The sequence below is a fragment of the Notamacropus eugenii genome, chromosome X, assembly GCF_028372415.1.
Source record: "Notamacropus eugenii isolate mMacEug1 chromosome X, mMacEug1.pri_v2, whole genome shotgun sequence".
Classification (NCBI taxonomy): Eukaryota; Metazoa; Chordata; class Mammalia; order Diprotodontia; family Macropodidae; genus Notamacropus; species Notamacropus eugenii.
The window spans coordinates 89,673,821-89,694,501 of NC_092879.1; the positions used below are offsets into that span (position 1 = coordinate 89,673,821).

The 20,681-nt window shown below is 37.8% G+C and overlaps 1 protein-coding gene across 7 annotated transcripts in view; it reads left to right on the plus strand.

Annotated features, from left to right (window-relative positions):
- Window positions 1-20,681, plus strand: part of DIAPH2 (diaphanous related formin 2) — a 1,011,052-nt gene that overhangs the window by 675,872 nt on the left and 314,499 nt on the right. For all 7 annotated transcript variants that reach the window (XM_072625718.1, XM_072625715.1, XM_072625716.1 and 4 more), the window contains one exon: window positions 1,547-1,711. In XM_072625718.1, coding sequence (XP_072481819.1) covers window positions 1,547-1,711 — 165 coding nt within the window. The remainder of the gene's footprint in view (window positions 1-1,546; window positions 1,712-20,681) is intronic.

Below are 20,681 nucleotides of genomic sequence, written 5' to 3' on the forward strand. Positions count from 1 at the left end.
AGAAGGTCTGGGAGATGAGTGTTCTCAGTTTTCTCATTCTAAGCTAAACCATTTCCAGAACTTTCCAGATTTACCCTTTCTGTTAGTGTGTATACTGAGAGCCTGTTAGGATTTCAGTGAACACTTTCTGTTCTTGTGAATTGTATACAGCTTCAAGGACAATATTAGTGGGTGAAAAATTGTGTTGTGTTAAATGGAGACCTTGAAGTCTTGGCCTTTTTTATTGCATTTGGCTTTTTCACTGTGGAGTGCAGATGTTGAGCTTTTGGAAATATTCAAACAGTTTAATACCTTGCATTGTAAACAGATTATAAGTAAATGACCTTGGAAGAGTGTTTTTGCCTGGTAAGTCCCTGGTATGACTGATTTCTTATTTTCCAGCTTATTTTATGACAAGAGGGTAGGAATAAAAGTGGTTTGGTTGTTGGGCATCAGGGTTTTTTTCTGGTCTGTGCTGAGAAATGAGTAATTTTTTTGTAATTTTGCCAAATCTTAAAGGTATTGAAAATGTCTTTGAAACATGAGCATGCTTCAAATCCCCCCAAATCCAACCTTCTTGTCAGATGCAGAATCGCAGTTTCTTTCAGACATGATCCTCAGGGAATATGGTGGCCACTCTGGTGATGGTCCTCTCTGAACCTCCAGATAGGTTGGTCTTCTAGTGATAAGGAAATTCCTTACTGGGAGATTTTTTCCTAAGTGTCAGTTTATCCAAAGTAAATTTATTTTATCCTGTGCACACTTATATCTGAAGCCATGATAATGGTTCAGCAGTGGTACAGAGGCAGGGGCATGGTGACATAATTCTTTGTGTGCTATTTCAGGCCAGTGGTATGCTGAGTAGCCAGAGATAGCAAAATGTACAGAATTTTCTTAATACAAATGATAAAATTGGAGAGGTTAACTTATGCAGATGACAGAATCAGAACCTAAAAATGTTTGAACAGGATCTAAAAAGGTTTGGGTTAGACCTCATAAGGTTAAAATCAAGGATCATAAACGTCAAGTCCTGCACTTAGGCTCAAAAAATCAGCTTCCGAAATGCATGATGGAGGAAATGGAGCTAGATAGAAGGTTATAGAAAAAATAAATAAATTACCTTGGTGGTTTTAGTTGATGGCAAACTCAGTGAATCAGTAGTGGGATGTGGTAGCCCCTTGCCTCTCTCTACCCCTCAAAAGGCTACATTAATTCTAGTCTACATTATGAAAGGATATTATAGAGGATAAGTGAAATGAGAGTCCTGCTAAGGTTCCTTCCCTCTCTCTTCCTGTGGTTGTATGCAGTGTCTCATCTCTCATGCTCTCTTTCTAAGCACCTTTGTGACTTTGTAATGGGGGGGGGGGGAACTTTCATGTAAATGTTGCATTAAGTACTTCCTGCCTTTACAGTACTGTTGAATTCAGATTGATTAGACAATTTTGAAATAAATTCCCTAACATTTCTATAGTATAAAAATGCATTGTAGAAATGATAGCATCCATCTTCCTTTGTAAGAAATACCTTTAGATGTGGCATTGGGTTTTCTTCCTTAACACAAACCTACAGCTTTGCGAAAAATGCTAGAGACCAGTATGAAAAGTTGTTCACCATGCACAACAACATGACAAAACTGTATGACAATCTTGGCGAGTACTTTGTTTTTGACACCAAAACAGTGGCCATCGACGAGTTCTTTGGTGACCTCAGCAGCTTCCGCACCTTGTTTCTGGTAAGTAAGAGGTGGCCAGTATGTTCCGTAGCCCTGCATGTTTTGTTTGTCCAAACTTTCCACCAGAACTCTTCTAATGGATGGAACCTATTGATTGCATTGATTTCATGTTCTATTGCTATAACAGGCAATGACAAGGAGTCTTATGAATATGACATGGATAAAATTGTTTGCTGGGTGAATATATAATGAGGCCCTAAATGAATTAGCTTCAACTTTAGCTATACACTGGAGATGATTTTTTTGAAATCCAATATAAAATGGATGAATTGTTTCTTTAATGGTCCAGATTCTTACACAGCATAATATTTTAATGTAACTTAACTAAAAAATTAATATCTACAATCATCTTTCATCGAATACATTGAAAGTTCATGATTTATGAATGTTTCTTGCATAGCATAAAATGAGAATCTGATGTTGAATTGAACCATGGAAATGACATTGAATCCCCAAAGATCCTTTCACACTTTAGGGGGAATGTGAGGAAAGGTGTATTATACGTGACAACAGGAGGAATTGGCAGCAATAATAAGATATGGTTAGCTGGAGTCTACAATATTATCTTGAGAAAGAGAAAAGTCCTATTAGGAAGCTGTTGCCGGAGTCCAGGTGAGTGGGAGTGAGGGGCCTGTTCTATGATGGCAGCAATGGGAATAAAGAAGAAAAAAACCATGTGAAAAATGCTGTAGATATAGAATAGCATGAATTGTGCAACTGTTTAAATGTGATCGATGAGAGAGCCAAGAGATTGAAAATAAGCCCTGTGGTTGGAACACCAGACACTGAGTGAATAGTTGAACCACTCACCAAGAGTAAGAAGACAGAAGGTGGATTACAGTAGTTGAAGATATGGGAGTGAATGGACATTTCATGGGGGAGAAAAGAAGAACTCAGAGGTCAAGAACCCAAACTTGGAGATGACCTCTGATATTAAGGGTTTGAGATGAAGAGTAGCAGGTAAGAAAGAGCAAATCTGTTATTTGAGAGGTAGATGGTGACCTAGGAAAGTACAAATTTTCTGAAGTCAAGGGAAGTAATAAGGAGCCACTGAAGTTTGTTGAGTAGGTGAGTGATATGGTCATAACCCGTGCTTTAGGAAAATCACTTAGGATAGACTAAAGGGAGCAAATTAAAAGTAGAGAGCCCAGTCAAGAAAATTGTAAAGAACTCTGATGAAGGCCTCACCTGTGGTTGAAATGGTGTGAATAATAACAGTAGCTAACATTTATATAGGGCCTGCTGTGTGTCGGACAATGTACTAATTAACATGTACCTTGCAAATGTCTCGTGTGATCCTCACAACAACCTTGGAAGGTAGACGCTATTATTATTCCCTTTTTTTGCAGTTTAGGAACCTGAAGCAAACAGAGGTTAAATGACTTGCCCCAGGGTCATGCAGCTAGAAAGTTTCCGAGGTCTGATCTGAACTCAGATCTTCCTTGCACTAGGACCAGCACTCTATCCACCGAACCATCTAGCTGCCAAGTAAATACACATCATTAAGATCATCTCTTTGGAAGTTGGCTTTGAGTCATCAAAATTTAGTGTATACCTCTGAACATCAGCCAATTTTGAAAAGAATGAGTGTTTTCACACAATTAGAAAGGCTGTACCATCAAACGAGTGGAATATTGGAAAGGTAATGAAGAGCTCTAGGACATGATAGCATTTCTTCCCTAACTGCTTTGTCTCTATGTAAGTTATCAAACTTCTCTCTGAAATCTGGACCAACATTGTTAGAAACCCTCCCTCCCCATGGAATATTCTAAGGTGCTGAGTGTTTCACTGTGTGCTCCTTCTCCCATCGGTGTCCTTTACATGCATTGGAGGGAAAGCCTTCAGTGGTCTTTACTTAATTAGCATTCTCAAGGATAGTCACTGAGTCAAAAAAGATAGAAACAACCTGAAGGAGAAGACAAAAAAGGCAGCTTTAAGAGCTTTTTCTAATTTATTTCTTTCTTTTACTCTCAGCTGCCTTCTCACTGACACCCGCTTTCTTCCTTCTTCCCTTCCTTTCATTTGTATTTTTTTAATTGAATTCATGTTTAATAATTACAGACACTGTGTCTTCATTTTACAGGAAATAGTTTCTAAATGCTGGAGTCACCTTGGAGTGACCAAACTAATAGTCCAACTTAGTACCCAGGGTAGGTAGAATCTCCTCTAAACAACTGTTAACCAAACATCCAGAGAGCCCCAAGCTGGGAGACGCCCTTACAGTCAGCCAGACATTTGTAACAGAAACCTTGACTTGACAAGATAATATTTCCTGAAGTAGGTTTTGATGGAGGTTCTTTCCCCTCTTAGGGTAAGGAAATTGATTCCAAGGGCTCTTAGCATTTTGAAATAAGAATATATGAACTCTAAGTCTATTAGGATGTAAGCTCCTTATGAAGAGGGATCATTTTACTCTTTTTACTCATACCTCTAGTGCCTGATCCAGAGTTGATGCTTAATAAGCATTTGTTTATTTATAAGTAAAAGAATATTATGGAGCTTACCATGGTTCCATCTTCCCCATGAGTGACAAGATCCCAAAAGATAGAAGACTTGAAATTCCCAGAAGATAGTATTTTCTTGGTGTACAGTGTGTTGATTCACAGGGTCCTTAGCACTAAGAACATATTGGACTATAAATGGAAACAATAAAATGCCAGGAATGCCCAGAGAATGTCATCTTGGGAGATGTTGTTTTCCTGGAAAACCAAAGTGAACTGTGTAACAAGAGCATCCCCTCAATTGAGCGGATAGCAGCCTCTTAATGATGGCCCTAGTGGGTGAAGTTGGAAACAATTCACATTTGACAGTCTCCAACTCATAAGGATTTTGAAATATTACAAAAGCCAAATAATCAGAATAATGTTTAATGTAACAAATTGGGAACATTTGTTTCTTTGTTCAGTGTTAGGGATTTGACTTTTGCTACTTAGCTTCTCCATCCTTTCTATTATGTCTTGAGGTAGACATTATCCATTAAGAACACATTTCCATTAAACAGGTGGGGCCCAAACAGGGATGCATGTGCCCTACCCATGTGCAATTCTCCTCTATGCTTCTGTTAGTCTAGCGTTTCAGGTGGTTGACTGCACAAATAGTCTTTCTTTTGAGATTTTGGGAATAGAATATTCATTGTCAGTGAACCTTCCATGTTTCACTGCCATGCAATATCTTGCTTAGGCATTAAAATTAATTTTAGCTGTAGGGAGAGTGTTCAAGGAAAGGATTACTAGCTTTATGGATCAAAATAAATTATGAAAAATATGATTTTCCCTCTCTTAAATATGCAGGTTTCTGTTAATCCTTCTATTTTTATTTTTAATAAAAAATACAAAGTAATAATTATAATGATGATAATAGCTAGCGTTTATACAACACTTTAAGGTTTTCAAAGTGCTTTGCAAACATCTGATTTTTATCCTCACAACAGTCCTGACAGGTTATTATTATCCTCGTTTTAGCTATTATTAATCTTCATTTTCCAGATGAGAAAACTGAGGCAGACAGAGGGTAAATGACTTGCTTAGGGTCATGCAGCTTGTAAATGTCTGAGGCTTGATTTGAACTCAGGTCTTCCAGACTCCAAGTCCAGCACTAGTCCACCAAGTTGAACAGTATTTTACCTAGATTCTCAATACGTATTTATTAAGTAATTGTCCTTATACAGGTTCTCGATAGCTAACAATGTCACATTAGTGAGTTTTTAAGTCTTCCTTTATTTGTTGAAAAGAGCCTTAGAAATAGTGTTTCCATTATATGTGAGGCAGCTGAGCAGGTAAATTCCCCCCCAGCGAAAAGGTGCTTACTAAGTGTTCAGTTCATAGTAGCTCAATTCTTGCGAGAGTCCTCTGCTCTCGACATAGCTTGGCCAACAGGCTTCAATGATTCCTGTAACCATGAGATTCTCCAAACTGAACCAGGCCAGATGGGGCAACATCTGTTGCCAGGCTGATCCTGGAAGAATCCTAGCCACATAGAATGTGCTTATGCCTTGCTCTGACATAACCTCCCAAACCACCATGCCATGACAGGTTGTTGGAGTTTGACTTCAGTCAGGTTAATAAATGCACACAAACTTGATTTTTACATTTTTTCAGAGTTTTAAAGATGGTTTCAAATATTATCTTCTGAGATCTAGAAAAACATCAGATCAGGAAATGATTTAACTTGCATCCCTTAGCAAACTGAGGTCAGAGCATCATGCAGCTCTCTCTTCTTGGCTTGTCATTTTCTCTCTCTCATCCTTGCTCCATCCCACCTCCTTAAATTAGTGTCTTTTGCTTTACAGAGGCAGTTTCACAAAAGGTTTCCCAGTGTTCTGGAGGTGTCACTGCACTTCACAATCGTTTGAATACTTGGAGGAATAAGTTTATTAAAACTTAACAAACAGTGTTCATTCATATAAGAGGAAAAAGTACATGTAATTGAATGCCTTTGAGACACTTTGGATGCTACTCAGTGATCTTACCTAAAATACAAACTTTATTATGTCCTAGCTCAGAAAATTCTCTAATCTGGAACATCCTTGGTTAAAGAGTCCGTGAATACCTATGAATTATTCACCTAAGTCTGGATATATCTTCCCCAAAATAATTATTTCTAGATTCTAGGTTGATAACATTACTACCTGAATCTATCAGCTGACGAAATATAACCCTACAACACTTCAATTATCCCCTTACTGATCTGACATTACAGTTCTGTGTGCGTAAATATATGTGTGTGGGGGCGTATCTCCTCAAAACAAAGAATACGTGTGTATATATGTATCTACTGTGTGTGCACACATACACATGTGCGTGCATGCATGCATGATACTGTATTCACAGAATAATAGAGTAGCAAAGTTGAAAGGGACTGAAGCAACCATATGGTCCATACGCTCAAAGAATCTCATCTTGAATATCCCTCACTATTTCTTATCTTGCCCATTCCACTTTGGTTTAGCTCTAATTAAAAAGTTTCCTGACCTCACACTTTTGTTTCTATTGTTACATCTTCCATCTATTGCTCCCAGTTCTCCCCTCTGTGACCAAACAGAATGAGTCTCATCTTCCCTGTACGGGACAGCCTTTCAAAGTGTTACCAACTTGTTTCCTCTGACCCTTGTGTTTTACAGGCCCTTCAGCCAATACTCATGACATGAACTCAAGGTCCTTCCCCTTCAGGGTTGCCCTCCTCCAGACACCCTCTACCTTATTTAATGTTCTTTCTAAAATGTGATGTCCAGGAAACATGCTTCCTCCCCAACTTCCCAGTCTGTTATGGTGATTGGGATACCCAAACCATCCGTATTTCCTTGAATGATGTTCTACCATCCTTGCAGAGCTCTTATCCCATAAGTTATGTTTCACAGTCTGTTTAGGAAAACCAAACAGGCCTGCCCTGACTCGGGGCCCCTCACTTATCCTCTCCATGCTGTACCTAAATCTCTTTGACTATGAGTTAGTTGTGAAGCTGCTGCCAAACTGCATTAGTAGTGGGAGTTTTTTCATCTGGGCATTTCCTCTTCCAATGATATTCTAGATCCAACCCTCCTTTCCTACCCCCTACTATGTGCCATGCAATGTGCTAGGTGCTGGAGATAGAAAAACAAAAAAATAAAAGTTCCCTACTCTCAAGGAACTCTTACATATTCTGTTGAAGGAAACAACACATAAATCATTAAATCTTTAGAGAACAAATGCAAGGTAAGGAGGAAGGTCAACACCAGCAGTTTGAGGGAGGTTAGAAAAAATTTTGTTTGGAAGGTTCTTGAGCTTTGTGTTACCCGAAGCTGGGGATTCTGGGAGGCAGTCAGCTGAAGAGGAAGTCCAGCTGGATAGAAGATAGATTTGAGGTAAGGAAACCAAGGAGAATGCTTTTGTAATAGGCTCAGTGAAAGGTGACAAGAGTTCTCACTGAAGTGGTGACTCTGTGGGTACAGAAAAAAGCTCAGATGCAAGATGTGCTTTGGATGTAGAAATGACAATATTTAGCAAAACACTGGCTATGTGGGATTGGTACATGAAGGAGCTGAGTGTACCAATGAGTTTACAGACCTGGGAAACAGGAAGAATGGTGCTTCCTTGGACAAAAAGACAGAAACTTGGTAGAAGGGCTGATTGGTGGGGATGGGGATTAATGAGTTTTATTTGGACATGTTGAATTAGTGATTCTTCTGGGACATCTCGTCTCAGGAATCCGATAGACAGTTTGTGATGCTGGATTAAAGTTCTAGAGAGAAAATGAAACTGGGTATGTAGATCTGTGAATCTTTTACATAGATTTGATCATTAAACACATAGTAGATGATGATATATACTAGAGAGGGTATATAAACGCCAAAGAAAAGAGGACCCTGGACTGAGCCCTAAAAGTGAATACTCATGGTTAGGTATGATGATCCAGCAAAGGAAACTTAGGAGTGGTTAGACAGGTGGAACAAAACTCAGAAAAGGAATATCCTAAAATACAAAAAGGAGGTACTATCCAGGAGGAAACTCTGGTCGACATTATTAAGTACCACGAGAGAGTCAAGAAGAATGGAGAATGAGGACTGAGAAAAGCCCATCAGATGTAGATCAGGAATCAGTGACTGCTTTGGGGGAGAGCAGGTTAGTTTTCATTAAGTGATGACATCAGAAGCTAGGCTGCAAAGAGCTGAGAAATGAAAGAAAAGAAAGTGGAGGCAACAAGGTAGATAATTCTTTCTAGTTTAGATACTAGCAAAGGAAGCAAGGAATAGGAAGATATCTTGAGGGTACTGTGAGACCCAATGAGTTTTTTGTTGGTTTTTAAAAAATAAGGGAGACAAGCATATTTGAAGGCATTAGAGAAACAGAAGTGAGGGAGAGGATGAATGTGAGAGACAGAAAGACATCTGTATAAGAAACCAAGGAGCATTTGTTTTATTGTGATGTAGTTTAAAGGGGTCTTATAGAATCCAGTGATATCTGCTATCCAGCATTTAACACTGATATTTCTTTATGAACCTCCACATTGGGCTAGTACAGTGATAGTTTATAGGCCTTCCAAATCATGAGAGTAGGATTAAGTTAAGTATAGTTTAGTGTTCCCTGTGTTTAATTGAATTCTTGAAAACTGGTGATCTGCCTATGGTACGTAGTAATCAAAACATCCAATTCACCACTTGTGCCATCTAAATTTAATTTTTATTCAAACATCTCTGTATTCTTTTAAAAGACATAATGCCAGTTATTACATCCTGCATTTTATTTTACTCTTTTCATTGAGCCAGACATACATGTCCTATTTTTTTCTGTCATCATTATTCATATTTATTTTAAAGACAGAAGCCCAATAGTTAGGCCCTAACTATACATACTGGATAAACAAAGTCGATGAAAAAGACATGTTGCTCAGATTGATATACAGTTGGAGGAGCAGCCCAATGAATTAGTCAATCAAAATATGGATTTTAGACAGGTGATACAGATGAACAGTCACCTAGGTCCATGTTGTTTAGGAGATACAGAATAGTCAAGATTACATTCAGGAAATTTTGCAGCCTTTGGATGATCTCAGGCTTCTTACCCATCCTTTTAACACCACTGCTCCCTTGGTGATGTTATAAGGCTACATAAATCATGGGAATATCAGTTTCTAAAGTATCACGGATACAGATGACCCAAATGGTGATGGAAAGATGCCTAGTGTTGCTGTATACTGACTGACTAATGATAACTTCTCCTCAAGAAATGCCATAAAAGCCATTGTTAAGGACATGGAGGATGAGAAAAGGAAGCGTACTGGCCAGGGAGTGAGAAGGCTGGATAGTAATGCCCAGCAAGAGTTAAGTAAAACCAAAAGAATAAAAGTAACAATCAAAGCCTACAAATAAGAAGGATGTTAAACATGTATTTCTATTTCTCTGGTCATGATTAAAAACAAGACATCCAAATAGTTACTTATTCTAATGAGATCACAACAACATGACAGTGATATAGATTAAAAACAGCACTGAGCAATGCCTTGAAATATAATGGAATTACCTCGGGACTTACCAGCTCCTCTCAAGGCATGATTTTTTTTTCAGGAAGAAGTGGTCCCTACACAAAGCTAATGCTAAATTACACCTGAACATCATCAGAAAGAAGCAACTTTCTGTAGAACTTAGTATGGGTATAGTTGGCCATTTTCTTTTTTTACTTAGTATTTTATCTTTTCCCAGTTCCATGTAAAAACAATTTTTAACATTCATTTTTAAAACTTTGAGTTTCAAATTCTCTCCCTTCCTCCCTCCCCACCCCTCCTCATTGAGAAGGCAAGCAATTTGATGTAGGTTATACATATGTAGTCATGCAAAACACTTCCATATCAGTCATGCTGTGAAATAAAACAGAGACAAAAAAAAGAAAAGAAAGTAAAAAAAAAGTATGTTTCAGTCTGTATTCAGACCCCATCAGTTCTTTCTCTGGGAATGGATGACATTTTTCATCATAAGTCCTTCACAGTTGTCCTGGATTCTTGGATTGCTGAGAATAGCTAAGTCATTCACAGCTGATATGTTATAATATTGCTGTTACTTTGTACACAGTACATTTCACTTTGCATCAGCCCATGTAAGTCTTTCCAGGTTTTTCTGAGAACATCCTGCTCATCATTTCATAGAGCACAATAGCATTCCATCATAATCATATACCACGACTTGTTCATCCATTCCCCAATTGATGGGCATCCTCTCAATTTCTAATTCTTTGCCCCAGAAAAGATCTGCTATGAAACTTTTTGTACATATAGGTCCTTTTCCTTTTTGTTTTTTATCTCTTTTGGGATACAGATCTAGTGGTGGTATTGTTAGGTCAAAGGGTATACTTGGTTTTATAGCCCTTTGGGTAGTTGACTTGTCCTGCTATATTGGTCAAAGATATTGATAAATAATAAAAAGTCTCTTATAGTCTATACCTAAAGACCTCTGAGAGTAAAGGCAGAAAAATAAGTCCATGATGCCAGCTTCTGAAGTAATAGATCTTCTTCATCGTCTTTTCCTATTATATATGTTTTCTAATACATTTTTTTTCACTGTTGTGTCTTCCATTTCATTGAAAATTTAGTTTGAGTTCTTATTTTTCCATGCTGAGTTCAGAAGTGAACAACTAGGTTTTCTTTTTTGAGAAATTGAGCTAATTGCTTCTTATTGTGGTCAAAAGCATGGTAGCCATGTACATTTCAGAGCCTGCTGTTCTGATTGATAGCTGTCCTCAGCAATGGCACTATCAGTGTGCATTATTTAGACCAAAAGGCACTTTAAGGAGTGATCAGTGTAACTTTAAAATTATTTTTTTCTTTCTGACTATATTTTAATATTCTACTCTTTGGTGCCTAGTGTGAAATGACCTGAATTGACAAGTAAAGTTTGCAGTATGTAAGTTATTAAAAGCATTAATCTGACACCTGGAGATTTTAGAAGAATAAGTTTTCTTAGAGCATTTTGTTCTCATCACAACAATATGACATCTTTGTCTTCAGAACCATGTTTCTTGAGGGTATAGACTTCCTGACCATCATTCCACAGATGCTGCCCCCCATTAAGATCTAAGCTCCTAGAGGGCCAGAACTGGCATGCTTGTGTTCATTTGTAATGCAGGGCTTAACAGTGCCTGACACACAGTAATTACTTAATAAATGGCTTTTCATTCTCTTTCAGCATGCAGTGGTCTGAGGTAAAATTTGAATGTGGAGCTTTCGAATGTGTTTGCTATACCCCAGTGTCTCTCACATGACTTATGTGTATATATTGTATCAGCCTAATGGAGTATAAGCCCCCACCTCTTTCTACGTCCATAGCCTAGCTCCACAAGCTAGGGGTGATTAGCACATACCAGGCTCTTGATAACTGTTTGACAAATTGAGTGAGAAGTTTAGAAAGAGATTTCATACTAAGTAATTGTGGCCAGGTTGGAATGCAGAATGTAAGCAGTGGCAAATAAAGCTGGGCAATTAAATTGTATCCTCATTTTATCTATCCTTAAATGCTAGGAAGGAGAGTTTGTACTTCAGTCTACAAGGAGGGTTCCTGCGGGGTCTGCAGACAGGAGAGATATGATCCAAGCAAATCTATTTTAAGTACTTACACAGTGGAAGGCAAGGGGTGTTGAAAAAGCAAGAGTCTAGCAGCAGGAGCTCCGGTTAGGAAGCCATTCAGATAATGTAGATGAGGAGCAGTAATGGCCTGAAGTAGGATGTTTTCAGTGGGACTCAAATGGTGGGGGTAATAATGATAATAATAATAACAGCGTTTATAGACTGTTTACTAGGCGCTGTCCTAAGTACTTTACACTTATTTTTTCATTTGATCATTACAATAACCTTGGGAGATACATACTCTTATTATCACCCTCATTTTACAGATAAGGAAACTGAAGCAAACAGAGGTCAGGTGACTTGCCCAGGGTTGCTTTCCCAAAAATAGATTTGAGTTGTTTTGGACGCAGAATCAGAAGGATTTGGCAGCCGATTGGGTATGAGGATGAGGCAACGCTGAGGTTCCAAGCCTACTTGACTGCTGTCAATAGTAGAAATTTCTGCTTGGTATTCTGCATTGGAACTAAGACTCTTTCCACTTGACCACCTCCTGTGCCAGACTCCATTCTCTCTTACTTTCTATTTGTTACACTTAAGACTCCACCAAAACCTTTGCTTATATACTTGGCTTAATACGTGGTTACATCTGGATCAATACCATTGTTTTTCAAAGACCTGATTCCACTTTCCCAGACCCCTTCTCTGATATGAGCCAATTGAAAGAGGGAAAAGAAGATGACCTCTAAGCTCCTTTCTCTCTCTCAGATTCTGTCACTCTATAAAGATAGAAAAAGTCTTAAATGATGTGGACTGTGTAGAAGGATGAATTGTTAGGAAGACGGAGGGCCAATAGTATCAAAGTGGTGGTGGGGATCAAGGAATCTGCCCACCCCTTTCCTTTCCATTATAATTTGAAAAGTTTTACAAGAAAACAAGGGTTGTCATCAGGGAAAAATTAAGAATTAAGAAGCATATGGAGTAATTATGGAAAAACTCAGAGATGTAGGAGCATTTGTTAACACTAGAATGAATGTTCTATAAATCTAAATGAAAAGGATTCATTCCAAGGCCAACAGTCTAGTGGAACTAGAAGGGAGAAGGGCTCATGTGGATGGCAAGCAAACAACAGAGGTTGTGCCCAGAGTGGTTATTATAAATAATAGGGATGCGGAAATTAACGTGGAGGGACAGAATAGTGAGAAGGAAGAGGTACAATACTAATCAGTGACACAATTCCAATTAGAAGATTGAGAAGAGACATTTATAGGATCAGATGAAACCAAACTCTTTTCTTCTTCCCACACACAACAAAAGAGATGCCATGGAGAGGAGAAGCAGTAACCTTCCACTCCTACCCCTTTTGTCACACACACACACACACACACACACACACACACACACACACACACACCAGAAGATAAGAACAAATTTAAATTTTAAATGAACAAAATTGAAGCAGTGTCCACACACTTAAGAATTGTGGTTAAGTCATGTTCCACTCTTCATGACCCCATTTGGAGTTTTCCTGGCAAAGATATTGGAGTAATATAGTTTGCTGTTTCCTTCTCTAGCTCATTTTATAGATGAGGAAATTGAGGCAAGCAGAGTGAAGTGACTTGCCCAGGGGTCTGAGGCCAGATGGGAACCCAGGAAGATGAAGCTGCCTGATTTCAGGCACAGGGCTCTGTCCACCTTGCCACCTAGCTGCCCCCAATTAAAAATAGTGTAGAGCAACTGAGTCAGTTAAAGTACCAAAAGTAACTTGGCTAGAAAAAAGAATCTACATGAGGTAATTCTACAAGACATTCTCAGATTGATAAATGGCAAATTAAAATAAACAAGGCTTAGCAATGCTAAGAAAATCACAGGACCAAATAAATGATAAAGATATATTAAGCATTAGTGGAAGAAAATTAAGAAATAAGATATGCAAAAGAGGAGGAAATGATGAGGGAAATGAGTAAAATGCCAAATATATTAGAAAACATGAAAAATTCATAGAAACAATGGATAACAGACTTAGTACTGTCGAGAAGGGAAGAGCAGCAGGAAACACATGCTTTTGAGCAGCTAAGATCCAGGTTTGAAAAAAATCACTGAATTAATCGAACTATTGGCAAAAAAACCCTCAGACTTAAGTAGTAGGTCTAAACAAGAGATATTGATACTGGAATCATATTATAACATCCCACTGAACCTTAGGAAAATTAAAGAATAGGGTTGCTGTCATTTGTAAAATTGCTATAAAATATTTCCACGGATTGGCGAATGGAACCAGTCAAATACAAATGCACAGAATCCATAGGGTCCTGAAAGAAACATACCAAAACACATCCTTCTCAGACTGCAATATGACAGTAATAAGAGGGAAAAATACCACAGAGTGCTAAGAAAAAAGTGTAGAAATCACTTAGCAAGGTAGAATAGTTCAGATCACAACACCATTTTTGAGGAGGAGTACAGAAATTAGAATGAAAGAATTAAAAATTTAAGAAACTTGATCCATGAACCAAGAATTATATACCCAGAAAAATTCAGCAGGCTTTGTTTAGGCAAGTGTTAGAAATTTGAGAAGTATACAGAACTTTGAAAAGGTTACATGGAGGCATATCCACTTCAAGGAATTCTTTGAACAACAAATAGGGCTTTCAGCCAAAATGATAAGTATTTAAAACACCCAAGATAAAACCTTTGCTGACTAATTATGTGAACCCTCTAGGTGTGGTATTGGCTTAGTCATTTAAATTTTCATAAGGGTGTTTCATAAAAAGTATATGGAAAGATGGCAGAGAAAAGGCAGCAGCTTTCCTGAGCTCTCCTCAGAACCCCTCCAAATACCTTTAAATAATGCCACAAAACAATTCTTGGAGTGGCAGAACCCATAAAAGGATGGGTGAAATACTTTTCCAACCAAAGACAACTTAGAAGATTGGCAGGAAAGGTCTGTCACACCTGAGTGAGAGTGGAGGACAGTCCAGCGTAGGCTGCTCCTCATCACAGTTCCAAGGCTGAAAAGAGTGCTTGTCATTGCTCATAGACCAGAGCACAGGCCAGGAAAGTAGTAAACACACCTCTCCTTATATCTTACCACCTTGGAAGAACTGAAAACTTACAGATCCCTAGAAGTATCTCTGATAACAGCTGCACAAAACACCTGAATTTTGGAGCAATGAACCCTCCACCATGGAAGCAGAGCCCTACTTTAACTAAGAGTTAAAAATCAAGTAATAGGCTGGGAAAATGAGCAAACAGCACAAAAAAATATTCTGACCATAGAAAGTTACTATAGTAACAGGGAAGATCAAAACCACACACTCAGAAGAAGATGAAAAAGTCAGAGCTTCTACATCCAAAAGCTTCAAGAAAAACTTGAATTGGTCTCAGGCCATGGAAGACGTCAAAAAGGATTTTGAAAATCAAGCAAGAGATATAGAAGAAAAAATGGGAAGTGAAATGAGAGTGGTGATGCAAGAAATCATGAGAAAAAGACTCAACAGCTTGATAAAGGAGACCCAAAAATATACTGAAGAAAACAACACCTTAAAAAGCAGACTGGGCCAAGTGATAAAAGAGATACAAAAAGTCAGCGAGGAGAAGAATGCCTTAAAAAGCAGAATTGGCCAAATGGAAAAAGAGGCACAAAAATTCACTGAAGAAAAAAAAACTCCCTAAAAGGTAGAATTGACCAAATGGAAGAGGAGGTACAAAAACTCATTGAAGAAAATAATTCCTTAAAAATTAGAATTGAGCAAATGGAAGCTAATGACTTTATGAGAAATCAAGAAACAGTAAAAACCAAAAGAAGGAAAAAGTACAGGACATTTTGAACTATCTCATTAGAAAAAGAACTGACCTGAAAAATAGATCCAGGAGAGATCATTTAAAAATTATAGGGCTACCTAAAAGCCATGATAAAAAAAAAAAAGAACCTAGACATCATCTTTCAAGAAATTATGAAAGAAAACTGCCCTGATATCCTAGAACCAAAGGGTAAAATAGAAATTGAAAGAATTCACTGATCACCTCCTGAAAGAGATCCCAAAATGAAATGAAAACTCTCAGGAACATCATAGCCAAATTCCAGAGCTTCCAGGTTAAGGAGAAAATATTGTAGGGAGTCAGAAAGAAACAATTCAAGTATCGTGGAGTCACGGTGAGGATAATACAGGATTTAGCAGCTTCTACACTGAAAAATTGAAGGGCTTGGAATATGATATGCCAGAGGGCAAAGGAACTAGGAGTACAACCAAGAATCACCTACTCAGCAAAACTGAGTGTAATTCTTCAAGGGAAAAAAATGGATATTCAGTGAAATAGGAGACTTTCAAACATTCTTGATGAAAAAGCCAGAGTTGAATAGAAATTTTGACTTTCAAATACAAGACTCAAGGGAAGCATAAAAAGGTAAACAGAAAAAGGAAATCATAGGGGACTTAATAAGGTTAAATTGTTTACATTCCTACAAGGGAAGATGATATTAGTAACTCAGGAAATTTCTCATTATTAGGGCAGTTAGGAGGTGTGTGTATATATATATATATATATATATATATATATATATAGAGAGAGAGAGAGAGAGAGAGAGAGAGAGAGAGAGAGAGAGAGAGAGAGAGAGAGAAAGAGAGAGAGAGGGAGGGAGAGAGGAGAGAGAGAGATGGCAGAGGTGTGAGTTGAATATGAAGGGATATCTAAAAATATATAATTAAGGAGTGAGAGAGGAATTCACTGAGAGAAAGGGAAAAGGAAATGTAGAATGGGGTATAAATTATCTCACATAAAAGAGGCAAGATGAAGCTTTTACAATGCAGGGGAAGAGGGCAGAAGTTAGGAGAAATGAGTGAACCTTATTCTCATCAGAATTGACTCAAAGGGGGAATGACATACACACTCAGTTGGGTAAAGAAATCTATCTTTATCCTACAGGAAAGTAGAAAGGGAAGGAGATAAGAGGAAGGGGTAAGTGATAGAAGGGAGAGCAGATTGGGGGAGGGGTAGTCAGAAACAGAATACTTTTGAGGGGGGGCAAGGTGAAAAGGGAGAGAGAATAAGATAGGGAGAATAGGATGGAGGGAAATATAGTTAGCAATAGTAACTGAAAAGAATTTTGAAGCAAGTTTTTTTCTGATAAAGACCTCATCTCTCAAATGTATAGACAACTGAGTCAAATTTATAAAATAAGAGCCATTCCCCAACTGATATATGATCAAGATATAGGAACAGTTTTCAGATGAAGTAATCAAAGCTATCTCTTGCTATATGAAAAAAATATTCTAACTCACTATTGCTTGGAGAAATTAAAATTTAAAAGAATTCTGAGGTCTCCTACCTAATACCTATTAGATTTACTAATAGGACAGAAAAGGAAAATGACAAATGTTGGAGGGGATATGGGAAAATTGGGACGCTGATGCACTGTTGGAATTATGAATTGATCCAACCATTCTAGAGAGCAATATGGAACTATGCCAAAGCACTATAAAACCATGCATATCCTTTGACCTTGCAATAGTTCTAGTAGGTCTGTATTCCAAAAGAGATGAGGAAAAAAAAAGAAATGGTCCTATATGTACAAAAATATTTCTGTCTGCTTTTCTGGTTGCAAAGAATTGGAAATTGAGGGGAATGACTGAAGAAATTGTGGTATATGATTTTGATGGAATAATATTGTGATATAAGAAGTGAATCAATGGGATGCTCTCAGAAAAACCTGGAAAGACTTAGGTGAACTTATATAAAGTGAAATATACTGTACACAAAGTAACAGCAATATTGTACAATGATCAGCTGTGAATGACTTAGCTATTCTTAACAATATACTACTCCAAAACAGCTCTGAAGGAGTTAGGATGAAAATGCTCTCCATCCCCAGAGGAAGAATTGACAGTGTCTGAATAAAGATGGAAGCATACTTTTTTAACTTTCTTTATTTTTCTTTTCTTTTTTGTCTGTTCTTTCTTTCACAACATGACTAATCTGGAAATGTTTTGCATGACCACACGTGTGTAACCTATATCAAATTGCTTGCCTTCTTAAAGGGGAGGGAAGGAGAAAGGGAGAGAATTTGGAAATCAGAATTTTAAAAGCAAATGTTAAAAAATTTTTTTTACATGTAACTGGAGACAAAATGAAATACTAAATAACTTAAAACAAGGGGGAACTGCAAAAATAACCCAGAAGAGCTAATGTGTACATGTTGTAGGGGGAAGTGTTTTGGGGAAAAAGGGAAAGTTTATATTCCTTTCTTATGTTATGACTGAAGAAAAGTTCTAAGCTAGATGACAGTTATAAGTGCATTTGGCCTGAGCTCTCCAGTAAAACACAAAAGGTTCACATAGTAGATGAAAAAGAAGAATATAAAATATACTGCTTTACTGAAAATACTTTATACAAAAATTGATGATGAGTGCTGTGCCACATAGAAGACATAGGTAAAATAAAGTATAAGGTAGAGTTCAGTTGGGTCAATAATCAATTACCCTACACCGTTTAAAGTATGTGACAGGAGGCTATGCCCTGAAACCTTTTTGAGTGAGAACATATATCAGTTGTTCACCAGGTGTGAACAAGGCCTGGACACCCCCATTGAATCAATCAGTCAGTTATAGGCTTTCAGCTAAGTTGGAAAATTCAGTTTAGATGCTTTGAAAAGCCATTGGATGCAGTGGAGTAACATTGCACAGGGAGTCTTCTCTGATTGGTGGAAAAGCTTGGTCACCTCTGTGGGTGATCTAGAAAATTCAGGGCTTCAAGTGACTGGAAGGAGAGAGAAGTCTCCAGCCAAGTCCCTGAAAAGGACTTGGGGTAGGAGAGTGAGGAGAGGGCTTGGACCCCAGTGTCAGGGTCTGTGTTCTATTTTTGAGTTTAAATGCTATGAACTGAAAATTATAGGGCAAAGCACACCTGTGGTGACTTAGGAGTGATCACATTATAAAGGTAACTACAGTCCCTCGTAGTTATCCCTCGAACCTGACAGAAACCACAGTAACTGCCCTCTTGGGACCTGAGATGCCAGTGCAAGTAGGAAATGGAAAGTACTCCCAGAGCTTGTTATAGTAGAAACACAGAAAACGTGTATGTTCCATTTGTATGCTTTAGTGCTATAAAAATAGCAATAAATAATGGTATGGTGAATAAATGGTTTAGGCCTGCCCACATGGGAACAAGGAAATGATCCAAATGTAATGATGAATCATCCTGTTAATCCACATCCAGATCATCAGAATATACTCAGTGCAAAGCCATAGTCCTGAATCCCTAATGTCAGCAACAATGGAGTTATGGAAAGGAAGAAGCCCAGATGAAAAGTGGGTATGGCCCCTCTTGGTTTACATTGGCAATAAAGGGGGAAAAAGACATTTTAAAAAATAAATGTTGACAACAAAGCAGTTAATACCACTCTATTTGCAGATGACAGGACAGTGTACCTGGCAAAACCAAGACAGTCAGGAAATTCATGGAACTAATGCTTTTAATAAAGTACTAGTGGATGAGGAAGCCCCACACATGTCTTCACTGCTCTGTCATGTATAAACCCTTTGCATATGAACCTGGGAAGATATCTATGAGACCCATATAAAGGCAACTTCAGAATGGTTTTGACAGGAATCAAATAAGCAGCCACACAGAGGCATTCACCTGACTCAGGAAAAATGGCTACACCTTCCAAACCAACCTACGCATGTCCTGCTTCACTACACAGAACACCAACATAGTATTTCATAGAACTAGATGAAGTTCCAATTTCTCCTGGAAAATCGGCCTGAAGAGACGATAGACAAGTCTCCAAAAGAAAGTCAGCAAAGGGGGCAAGCAGTATTAATGTTCGTGATAGGGAAATAGGTGTTTTGGAAACTGGTATAGAGAAACAAAGAGAATTAGATCAGTGAAACAGAATAAAGACTCTACACATAAAGCCCAATGACTATCAGAGATTGATGTTTGATAAACCTGTGCTTAAAAAAAGACACTAGGAATGGAATCAGTTTAGAGTTTAAACAAAAGCTGCTGCAAACCCTGGGTAAGCTCTGAGCTCTGTGGGGGAAATGAGTTTGGATCTCTGCCCTACACCTTATACCACAATAAACTCTAACTGAATCAGGGACCTAATAATTTTTTTTTTAAATCTAGAAGAAAAGAATAAACTTTGTCTAAGTTATTGAGTTGTCTTCTGCGAAATATTGAAGTAACCATAGAGACAATTGATACATTTGCTTTTTCAAAGAAAAGATTTTGCACAACACAAAGAAATATCATTAAAATTAAAAGAAATAGAAGAGAGAAAATGTTTACAGTAAATCTTTGAAAAAGGCCTTTCAGCTAGGATTTATAAGGAGCTGACATTCCAGAAGACTGTCTCCTCCCTGTCCCTCCAGTGGAATAATGGTCAGAGTATACATAAGCAGCTCTTAGCAACCACATGGAAAGCTCATCAGAGAAATGCATACTGGGACAACTTAAGATACCTTGTTACCCTTACTAGAAAGGCCCCTAAAAAAGGGGAAAAATATCTGCTTTCAGGAGTGATAGGAAAACTCATATTCAAATACATTTTAGTGGGACTAGGGAATAATCCCGAAATTTTGAAGAGCAATATATAAATACAGTTGATTGCATTTTTCCCCTCAAGAGATTCTATTACTAGGAATCAATCCCAAAAGCGTTATGTAAAGGATATAAGAGCCAATTTATATGTTTCTAAAATTTTACCAATTACAAACCACCTAAAATTAGACAATAAGTGATTATATTTGGTATTATAATATATATGCCTCTTAATTCTGGAAAAAAAAACCCCACCACTTTGTAGGTTTGATGTGGACCTACATTGAGTGCATTTTGTATTTATGAACCAGACGGGACCCATCAGCCAAATAGCAAAGCATTTAATTAGAACAGAATGTCGGTCAGACAATAGAAGAATTTTTCACTCCACCACCACTCTAAG